Source organism: Pollicipes pollicipes, unplaced genomic scaffold (genome assembly GCF_011947565.3).
Source record: "Pollicipes pollicipes isolate AB1234 unplaced genomic scaffold, Ppol_2.1 Scaffold_4219;HRSCAF=4965_pilon_pilon_pilon, whole genome shotgun sequence".
Classification (NCBI taxonomy): Eukaryota; Metazoa; Arthropoda; class Thecostraca; order Pollicipedomorpha; family Pollicipedidae; genus Pollicipes; species Pollicipes pollicipes.
Genome location: NW_023596448.1, coordinates 22,565,434 through 22,576,392, shown reverse-complemented (window position 1 = coordinate 22,576,392; position 10,959 = coordinate 22,565,434). Strand labels below are relative to the sequence as shown.

Genomic DNA, 10,959 nt, shown 5'->3' with positions numbered 1-10,959 from the left:
CCTGGGGAGGGGGTCTTGGCTTTTCCGCCCCGGAGACGTGGACCGTTTTGTCGCTGACGCTTATCCCGTAGATGGTGAACGAATTACACTATTGCTTGCTCGCTCAACACCGTTTTCTCGGAAATTGACAAACCTCCAATACCAAGCTGAACGTTGAACGACAGATGAAGTGATTGTTTGGAATCTCGCCATCTCTGGTGCGTTAGTATGTACACAGCGTCTCGGCCGGTTAATTCTCCGGCCGTCGTCGGGTGTTATTGGATCCTAAGAAGTACGGAATGATGCTTGGCTTTCAGCCATCTGTAAGCGTGACGACGCGAAGAGAGAGTTAACTGTCAGAAACGTCGCGTGCATACTAGCACCATTGGAGGACAATAATCCGAACGATTAGTCCATCCGTAATACTAATATCTCTTCTTAATCCATTCGTAAGCTGTAATCAATCCTAAACCCTCGCCCACCTTTCCCATACATCAGACACAGCTGGGCGCCGGTGTCCGGTGCCCCGCCCGTCCGCCGCCAGCTGTCCGTCCGCGGCGTGACGTTCGGTCTGTGCCGGCAGGCGCCGCCACCGCCGCCGGGCGGCCCGGAGTGGGCGCACCCGCAGGGCGACGGCTCGCACGCGCCGCCGCCGCCGGCCGCCGCCTCGGCCGCCGCCGAGCCGCGCGTGGTGCCGGGCACGGGCCCGGCGCCGCCGTCGGCCGGCTCCGGCCGGCTCTCCGCCTTCGCGGCCGTGAAGCCGCCGGCGCCGCCGCCGGGCGCCGACGGCCCGGGCGCGGCGCGGCCGCCGCCGGACGGGCCGGCCGCCGAGCGGCGGCGCTCCCCCGACGGGCCGCGGCCGCAGCGCTCCGAGACCATCGGCTCGGAGGACCGGGCGGCGGCGGCGGCCGGCGCCGCGCCGCCGCCGCCGCAGCAGCAGCCGGCCAGCACGCGGCGCGGCGACGGCGAGGACGGCGGCCGCGAGGAGCGCGAGGAATCGCGCGGTCGCGACGAGCGCGGCCGCGACCGGGAGGACCGGGAGCGCGACAGATACGACCGCCGCTACGACGAGAGGGGCACGGACCGCCGGGACAGAGACCGGGACCGCGATCGGGACCGCGACCGGGACCGGGACCGGGACCGCGACCGCGACCGAGATGGGAACAGGGACCGAGATCGTGATCGTGATCGGGACCGAGATCGGGAGCGGGACCGGGACCGAGACCGAGACCGGGACCGGGACCGGGACCGCGACCGGGACCGTGAGCGGGACGACAGGTGAGAGCGACAATACGTAGTCATCATTGCCAGTGGCCATGGTGTTCGCTTGCAACGCCGCAACGTAGGATCAGCCTTTCTAAGTTCTTTGTCGATTGACCACGTGCGGAAAGTAATCTAGCGCCTCTGTGAAGCTGAACACCTGACATTTCCACGATGTCTGGTGATGGCCCACCATCACGGCTGAACTTCGGGGAGCGCATCGCCCTCTGGAGGTCGGGTACACGGGAGGGCCAGTGACCAATCAGTGCAGCACGATGGCTGTATTGCGGGTGGACGGACGTAGCCACTTGAGCCATTAGCGGCTAACAAACGTACTGCGTGCTTCCTGATACAAGCAATAGGACCATTCGGCTTCTGTTTGCTTCAGAATAATGACTTGTGCGGGAAATTACTGATCTTCAGCATCGCAGAAGGTGCTGGTCAAACAAAGGAAACAGTCAGCCATTGGAAAATATTTTCAAAATGTTGATTACGAGTAAACACGGTTAAGCAAAAACGTGGCAGAGGAGGTTCAAAAGCACAACGCACAAATAGATTGGTTGAAATTTGTGCAGACTCTACCAACGACAAAAAACGGGAATAGTCAGCCATCCAAGCTTTCATATTTTAACACCCGATGCACGATATTATGCTAAAGGCAGCCCGAAACACAAACGTTGAAGCCGAAACATTCCGAATTCAATTAATCGTATTGAGCGTACGGTTCGAAAGGGACCTGCTCAGGTACATCAGCGCCCCACGCAGCGATAAACCAACGTTTTCTAAACGTACCTTGACTGAAGAACGCCGCTCATTTAATATCCCAGAATGACGGTCGCGTCCGCGCTGCTTTTTGCTTGACCTTGGTTATTATTTAATTTGGGGACCTCTTGAAGCGCATATTTTAGTAACATGCTCAAACGAGTGATGGATACTTGCACACTTAATGCGAGTGAGAAACGTGAACACGTCTCACTGATTGCTATGCTGGCCTTATTGTTGTCATAAGTGCCCCATGTCAGACATTGGAGTGTCCCGCGCCATGTGACCACCCGCGCCCGCCCGGCAGGTACTACGAGCGTCGTAACCGGTACGACAGCGTGGAGAGCCGGCGGGAGGACGACTACGGCCGCGATTACGACCGTCACACGCGCCGGCGCGAGGACCGCTACTCGCGCGACGAGTACGAGGACAGCAGGTGAGCGCCGGGCCGAGGTGGCGACCGGCCGGGCGGCGGCGGACCGGCAGGAGCGGTGCCAGGGGTCCTGCCACGGGCGGCGCTGCGAGCCGAGCCAGGGGCAGCGCCAGGACCGTCAGGACACCGGCTTTGTGGCGTTGTGTGTAATTGCGACGAAAACGCTGTGACGGAGGCTCTCGTGAACAAGAGCCTCCGCCTCGGTCCAGCGTCTGAGTTGTTGTCACTGCTGTGGCGGCCCTCTGTTCCCCGGGGCCCGTGTACTGCGGCGTCCGTACCGGGGGCGCCGCCGTGCCCTGATCCTCGAGCCGCCGGCTGCCGCCTCTAACGCCTGCCCCTGCGCCGGCCAGGCGACGGCGGGAGCTGGACACGCGCCGGGAGCGGCGCCGCGACCGGGACGAGCCGTACGAGCCGGAGCGCTCGCGGCCGAGCAGCCGAGCCGGCTCGGAGCGCGACTTCGAGCCGCGCCCGCCCTCGCGCTCGCACTCGCACTACTCGCACCGCGACAGCTACGGCCACGGCTACTACGGCGGCCGGGAGCGCGGCGCGTCGCGCGCCGCCGACCCGGCCCTCTACGGACGTGAGTGGGTTATGAATAACGTCACGTGAGGCGAATCTCTTCCATGATGGCTCATTTTGCGACGGTGATGGCCTTAGCGGCGGGATGGGTCCACGAATAGCCTGGTATGGGGCGTGTCAGCCGACTGTGAGACGTCTGAGGGACGCCGCACACTGGCCGCTTAGTGAGATAGCCCGGGCCGGGCAGACCTCGCGCATGTCAGCTCCGCTCGGGTCCTCGGCTGGGAATGGCGGTGATTTGCCCCATATCGGCCGCTGACAAGCGCCATTTAGAAGGAAGAGTTCTGTGGCCCGATTTGGCGCCGCTGTGCGGTGGCGTAAGTGGCGTGGCGTGCTCGTGTGTGGGCGGCGACGGATCCGGCGGTGCTCGCGACCGCTGACGCCCGCTGACGCCCGCTCCTGGTGGTCGACAGACGCGGCGGCTGGGTACGCGGCCGGCCAGCGCGCCGCCTACGACCCGCGCACGCTCTACAGCTACTTCGTGCACCTGGAGCGGCTGCGCGCCACCAACCCGCAGCTGTTCACGCAGCAGATGAGCGCATACAGGTGGGGCCGAGCTGTCCGCGGTGGTGGCGTGGCCGCTCTCCGACGGGGCGCGCGTGACGACCGTGACCTGTGACCCCGCGTAACGACCGTGACCCCGCCTAGCGACGGCGGCCCGCGGTGAGCCGGGCCGTCGCCGACCTGTGACCCCACCCGACGACTGTGACCTGCGACCCCGCCTGACCACCGTGACATGTGACCCTGCCCAATGAAGACCGTTACCCGTGACCCCGCTTGACGACCGTGACCTGTGACCCCGCCTGACGACAGTGACCCGTGGTGACCGGGGCCGCCGCCGCCGGCAGGACCAACAACCCGCCGTTCTACCGGGACCTGTGCGCGCGCCACTACCGCAGTCTGCTGCAGGGGGCGGGCGGCGCGCCGGCCGCCGCCGCCTCGTACGCCGGCTACCCGGCCAGCGAGGAGCGCACCAGCGTGCACAGCGGGCGCAGCTCGGTGAACGGCGACGACACCAAGGACAAGTGCGTGCTGATGCTCAGCTATGGGGACGGGGGGGGGGGGGGGGGCAGTACTGTACCGGGGCGGGCGTCTCCTCCTCGGACGCAGACGGGGGCGGGCTGGTCGGGGGACGCCATTGATGGCTTGGGGAGGGGGCTTTTGAAGGTGAGTGGATGTTTGGGGAGATGAGCTCGTGATTTAGGGTGATTACAGGGGAGGCTCTCATATGCTTCTTGTCAGTAGCGAATGAGATTACCCAGTTCCGGTTATATGATGAGTAGTTCCATTCACATAAAACACCAGTGATTGTTTTCTTTTCTCAATGTCGCCCAAAAGTAATAACAGACACGGGGGTTTGGCATTCACTGTATGTTACCTACCTATTAATCACACTCAACTATGAGTCATATCCTAACATCACCGCCCAGTGCGTTGAAGCACCTGAAATAAGAAACGTTGGCCTGGCTCACAGACGATTTTTTTCCTTGCTGATGCATTTCGGAAACTACAGAATTATTGAACTTTACCTTGTACAATAGTGTGTACTCCGCCCGACGGCGGTACGTTGAAATGCGTGCATGAATAGACGTGTGGTTGACTTTCGTGTACATGGGAACAGTACTCTGCTTCGGGCGGTGTTTCGTTTGGCTGATTTTCGTACCGTTGGAATGTGGTGCGTTTTAGTTGGCTTGCGCTGGGTGGTGCTCGGTGCAAGCATTTCGGTTTGACAACTCCTGGCATGCGGTGTTCAAGGTTCTATGCAAATAATCCTACCCTCCCACGATGACACCCTCGGTCTTTTATCCGGCGCTGCTTCCTTTCTCGCGATTACACTGATCTCACGGGGGTCAAGTCAGGTCAAGTCAGATCAGGTCAGGTCAGGTCAGGTCAGGTCAGATCAGGTCTGGTCAGGTCAGGACAGGGACCGAGGTCTGCGAAGGCCAAAACGTGCGTGAACGGGACGTTGCTTGAGGCTGGAATAAATCGCGTGGGGTTTTGTGCGGGGGATGTGTGCGTGCGTGCGTGCGCGGCGGGTGTGTGTGTGTGTGTGTGTGTGTGTGTGTGTGTGTGTGTGTGTGTGGTGTGTGTGTGTGTGTGTGTGTGTGTGTGTGTGTGTGTGTGTGTGGGTGTGTGTGTGTGTGTGTGTGTGTGTGTGTGTGTGTGTGTGTGTGTGTGTGTGTGTGTGTGTGTGTGTGTGTGTGTGTGTGTGTGTGTGTGCGTGCGTGCGTGCGTGCGTGCGTGCGTGTGTGTGTCGTATCGCATTGCGACAGCGCGGTTTTTCTGGAAGAAACCAGCATCGCTTGCGAACACACAACACGTGAATGCTTTGTATCCCTCCACTCTAATGTTTGCCAGAAAACTCTGATGCAGACGCCGTCTTCCACGAACAGCCGTTGCTTGGCATGTGATATACCTGCGGTCCCAGCGTACGACCCAACGCGCGACTCACGCGAACTGTAACGCGCAGCGCGACGTAAAGCACGACCAAAGATACAGCGCGCCACCAGCTCCCTCCACACGCACGCACACGTACACGCGCAACGCACGCGCACACGCTCACACACGCACACGCACCATCCGCCGACCGACAGTCCCGTGACCCCGGCCTCACCGCCTCTTCCGCCTGCCGCGCGACGCTCAGTGGGTGCCGTGTCGTACCGCGCTGCGCCGCGCCGGGTTGGCTGGTGGCGGGGCTGACCGGGGCCGGTCTGTGCGCGCGCGTGCCGCAGCTTCGCCGCCGACTTCCACCAGCAGCGGCCCGGCTCGGCGCTGGCCTACGAGCCCAGCGCCATCCTGGCCAGCGAGTCCTACCTGGCCGGAGACGTCTCCGCCCGGCTCAGGTCAGTGGGGAGGGGACGGACGTCATCAGCACCCCTCAGGTCAGTGGGGAGGGGACAGACGTCATTGGCACCGCTCAGGTCAGTCGGGAGGACGTCACCAGCTTCTCTCAGGTCAGTCGGGAGGACGCCATCAGCTCCGATCAGGTCAGTCGAGAGGGGACGGACGTCGTCGCACCCCCCAGGTCAGTGGGGAGGGGACGGACGTCATCAGCACCCCCCAGGTCAGTGGGGAGGGAACGGACGTCATCAGCACCCCCCAGGTCAGTGGGGAGGGGACGGACGTCATCAGCACCCTTCAGGTCAGTCGAGAGGGGTCGGACGTCATCGGCACCCCTCAGGTCAGTCGAGAGAGGGACGGACGTCAGCAACACCCCTCTGGTCAGTGGGGATGGGACGGACGTCATCAGCACTTCAGGTCAGTCGGGAGAAGACGGACGTCATGGGCACCCCTCAGGTCAGTCGAGAGAGAGAGACGGACGTCATCATCACGCCTCAGGTGAGTGTCAGCGGCGAGCGGTCGAGCCGAGCCGGGCCGGTCGCACCGCTGCTGATAACGGGACCGCTCAGGGTGGACGCGGCTGGTGGCGGCATGGGGACAGCACCGCTGTCGCGAGCAGAAAGTCTGTGCGCCATTGCGCCTAGCCACGCGCCGTGCGGCCTTTGCGCCTTGGGCGGTAGGGCAGGACCTGCGCGGCGCCGGTGACGGCTCGGCGACGGGTCCGGCGCCGGGCCGCCCGACACCAGCAGGTCGTGGGTGCCGGAGGGCCCGCTGACGAAGCCGGTGACGGCTCGCTGACGGGTCCGGCGCCGGGTGGCCCGGCGTCGGCAGGCCGTGGGTGCCGGCGGGCTCGCTGACGATGCCGGCGGCGCTGTCGGCAGGCGGTTCGAGGAGACGCCGGTGGAGACCAAGCCGGAGCGGATGACACCGGCCAAGTTCGCCTACCCGCACGTGGTCGGTGAGTAGGCGGGGATGCAGGGCGAGCGAGCGCTCGGACGACCGGCGGCGGGGTCTGCGTCGGTTCAGGTCTGGTCTGGGTGCGCCTGGAATAGTCGCTTCGTCACTCAGGGGCGGGGTCTGCGGTGTGTCTGGAGCTCTTGACTGGGCGGGGTCGAGTTTGTTACATTGCAGTGGTCACGTCTGGGTCGTCTAGGGTTGTTGGTAGGAGCGCAGCGTGCTGGCGTGTAGGCCCCTCCACTTGTCTGGCGTAGAGCGTGACATCGAGCCTCCTCTGCTTTGGCGGGTTGGCCTGGATGGAAGGTCACATTGGTGTCTTGGACCGTCAGGGTGACGGAATGTCAATGCCGTAAACGGCACTCAGGATCCTCATTTTCTGAGCGAGAGTCACCTGTCTCCGGGGCTCTTTGCTCCTTAACGCAAGAAGCGCAGTGTCCCGGCCGTCTTCAGCAGCCGTGAACGTGCCCTCGAGCAGCACCACAGGGTGGTCAGCCGGCGCTGGCATGACGGGCAAGCGCGCGCCCGAGTGTGGCCGCGGCCTCTGAGCTCTGACCTCGCCCGGCGTGCGCCCCGGCCAGTGCGCTTCTCGGCGTCCGGCCATCTGGTGCGCGTGCTGCCGCACAGTCCGGCCGACGGCAGCGCCGCCCTGGTGGAGCTACACGACACCGGCGCCCTGCTGCAGGCCACGCCCGAGGCCGCCGAGCTGCGTCGCTTCCCCGGACCGCTCGTCAAGTGAGCCACCATCGCTCGCGATGTGGGGATGGGGAGCGATCGGCCGTTGATAGTCCCGCCAGGATGGTGCTAGAGAGCTGATGTCTGTCATCTCGCTTGCTGTGGGTCCGTTGGATCCCGGGTGTTTTTGTCCGTCATTGGAACACCGTATTGCCATGTGTCATAGGGTCCTGTCATCTGCTCCCCTGTTATCATCCCTTGTGATAATCTGCATCTGCAAACCCAATCATTCCAACAGGGGTTGCAGTGTCGCCATTTGTTCGGCGCGTTCATAAATTTTCGGGAGGCGTCAATTTCAACGCAGCCGCGACGGGAACGCGCCACAGCCGGTAGACTGATGACCGCGCCGATTGTGAGCATTGCCGGGCCGTCTTCCCAGGAACGACACGCACAAGAACAGCGTGCTGCAGTTCTGTCAGCAGAAGATGCGGGAGGCCGAGCAGCAGCCGGCGCTGGTCGACAAGGAGTCGTGTCTGCTGATCTGGCAGCTGCTGCTGCTGCTCATCCGCCAGAACGGGGTGAGGCGACGCCGGGGTGCCGGCCGGCTGCGGCTGGCCGGGCGGCGACGGGACAGCGGGAGGGCCGCGTGTGGCTGAGCCTCGGGCGGGATGGTCTGCCACTGTGTGGCTGGTACTGAGTTGGAACAGTCTGGTCAAGGCTGTAGCTGGGGTTGGCTTGGGTTAGGCAAGGTAAAGTTAACTAGGTTCGGCATGGTTGGCCATGATTGCAAGTCATGCCCAGTGAAATTAACGTTGGCTGACATCGATAAGCTAGCAAGTACGCCGGGGCTATGAACTGAATATTGCAGGATGCACTTCCAGAGATTGATAAATGTGTAAGTGTAAGGTGGACAAGCGTGTGGCTCCGCGAGGGTTTGCTGTCCTTCCATCATCATCACCAGCTTGTGATCAGCAGTCAAGCCCACCTGGTCTTGTTCCTGTGACCTTCCGGGGGCGCCTCGTCCACCCAGGTGGCCGCGCTGGACGTTGTCCCGTGTTGTATGTCGTGTCGTGCCACATGTCTGCGGTCTGCGTACTCCCGCCGCCCTGCGCCTGTGTCGTGGGGCCCTGCACCAGTGTCTGCGACCTGTCATGTGAACGCCTCGCGTGCGAGTCGTGTGGTAGTGTGTGTGTGTGCCATGCCCTTTACACGTGTGTCGTCTGACCGCGTGACGTGCGTGTCTAGCCGCCCGTGGGACGGTGCCTGCGGCAGTCTCTCGCAGCTTGTATTCCGCAGTCTCCCGCAGTTTGTCTTTTGCAGTCTCCCGCAGTCTGTCTGCCGCAGTCTCTCGCAGTCCGCTTGCTACGTCGACCCGTCTAAGTCTCCCGCAGTCTCTACACAGTCTGTCTGCCGTAGTCTCTCGCAGTCTGCTTGCCTTGTCCGCTTATCGTAGGCTCCTACAGTTTGCCAGTCGTGTACGCCTGCCGCAATCTCCCACAGCCTGCCTGCCATGTCCGCCCGCCGCAGTGTGCCGCAGTCTGCCGGCCGTGCCCGTCTATCAGTCTCCCACAGTCTGCTGGCCTTGTCCGCCTGCCGTAGTCTGCCGCAGTCTGCCCGCCGTGTCCACCGGCTGGCGCCCTCGGCCCGCCCAGCTGACCCGCCGGCCGCCGCTCGCCGCCAGATGGTGGTGGGCTCGGACATGGCCGAGCTGCTGCTGCGGGACCGGGACCCGGTGACGGCCGAGTCGGCCGAGCCGCAGGAGGAGGACGGGCCGCCGTCCGGCCGCCGGTCCGTCGACAGGGCGCTGGTGACGCGCGCCGAGCGGCCGGCGGAGCCACGCGCCGTCCGACGCTTCACCGAACTCCTGCTCTACGGACACCGCAAGGAGGCGCTCGGTGAGGGGCCGGAGACCCTGGGCGCAGGGTGCGAGGCGGCGCGGGTCAGCGACGCTGGGTGTAGGATGGGACGCTGGGCGGAGGGCGGACGCGGGGGGGGGGATGCGGCGCAGGCAGGGACATTCGGTAAGGGACGGGACTCGGCGCGGGCGGGGGACGCCGGGCGGAGGGCGGGACACCCGCGGCAGTCTTGTTGGTGACGTCAAGAGTTAGCTGCATCGATACTTAGTCCGGCAAATGACGTCATTGGCAGTATGCAAGTGAAGATTGGCTTGCTGTCGTATGTGTCCAAAGGGCAGGGAAGAACGAACTGTTGCTCATTGATATGGCTTGTGAGCTTGCATGGAACATGGTATGTGGCCGGTGACGCTTGCACCTCTCCCCTCTCGTCAAGGCCAGCGCATTGTTTGTGGTGTGGCTCTGACTGCCGGCGCTTGCCGTGAGTGTGCCGCGGCCCGAGCGGGCCTGCCCACCAGACCGTGCGTCGTGCCCATCTGACTATACCTCTGACCGTCCTCCCCCTCCCCCCCCCCCCTTCACAGAGTGGGCAATGAGGCAGGGCATCTGGGGCCACGCCCTGTTCCTGGCCAGCAAGATGGACCAGCGCACCTACGGCCAGGTGATGGCGCGCTTCGCCAACGGCCTGCTACACAACGACCCGCTGCAGACGCTGTACCAGCTGATGTCGGGCCGGCAACCCTCCTGCACGACGGTCAGTCAGCGGCGGCGGCAAGCCGACGCAGTCGCGTTTCGCTTGCGTTGTTACGAATGGTGTTCGGCGTAGACGTTGCTGGTTTGCGTTTGCGTGCGGCTTTGTGCTGTTCTGTGACCGCAGTGTTGCCGAGCGAAGTCCGGCGTATGGGTGAATAAGATTGCGGCTGGGGTGGAGCCTGCTCGCCGCGCGGTGTCGGCCCGCTGCCGGCGGCTGCCCAGCTGCGCTCGTGCGGGAGCCGGCCGCGCCTGACCATCCGTCGCCTGGGCCGCAGAGCTGCGCTGACGAGCGCTGGGGCGACTGGCGGCCGCACCTGGCCATGATCCTCTCCAACACGACTCACCGGCCGGAGCTGAACCGGCGCGCCATCGTCCAGCTCGGCACGCTCGGTGAGGGCAGGCAGGGGGCTCTGGGGCGAGGGGTGTGGTCAGGGGGAAACGCTCGTGAGGGCAGGCAGGGGGGCTCTGGGGGCGGGGTCAGGGGGAAACACGCTCCGTGAGGACAGGCAGGGGGCTCTGGGGGCAGGGTGGGGTCAGGGGGAAACGCTCGATGAGGACAGGCAGAGGGGCTGTGGGGACGGGGTCAGGGTGAAACACGCTCCGTGAGGACAGGCAGGGGGCTCTGGGACGGGGTCAGGGGGAAACACGCTCGTGAGGGCAGGCAGAGGGGCTCTGGGGACGGTCAGAGGAGGAGGCGCCCTTTTGAGGACGGAGGTTGGATTCGGGCATCAGAACAATTGGGAACAGGATAGTTGCACCCCCGAACGATATCACAGTGTTAAATTGCAATGTTTGCACATGTAATGGTGAAACGCTGAATGTGCAATATGACTTTATCCCCATTTTTTGCGTAAAGTTTGTAAACTGGCT

General features: G+C 63.6%; 1 protein-coding gene across 1 annotated transcript; it reads left to right on the top strand.

Moving 5' to 3' along the window:
- Positions 1-281: 281 nt before the first annotated feature.
- LOC119095014 (protein transport protein Sec16A) lies at positions 282-9,206 on the top strand (the record flags this gene model as incomplete). Its single annotated transcript, XM_037217921.1, has 12 exons — positions 282-302; positions 563-637; positions 965-1,257; positions 2,309-2,437; positions 2,785-3,014; positions 3,427-3,559; positions 3,862-4,038; positions 5,746-5,856; positions 6,736-6,812; positions 7,390-7,543; positions 7,923-8,061; positions 9,165-9,206. Coding segments are annotated over exons 1-12 (1,581 nt in total), but the record flags the coding sequence as incomplete, so codon positions are not given.
- Positions 9,207-10,959: the final 1,753 nt, after the last annotated feature.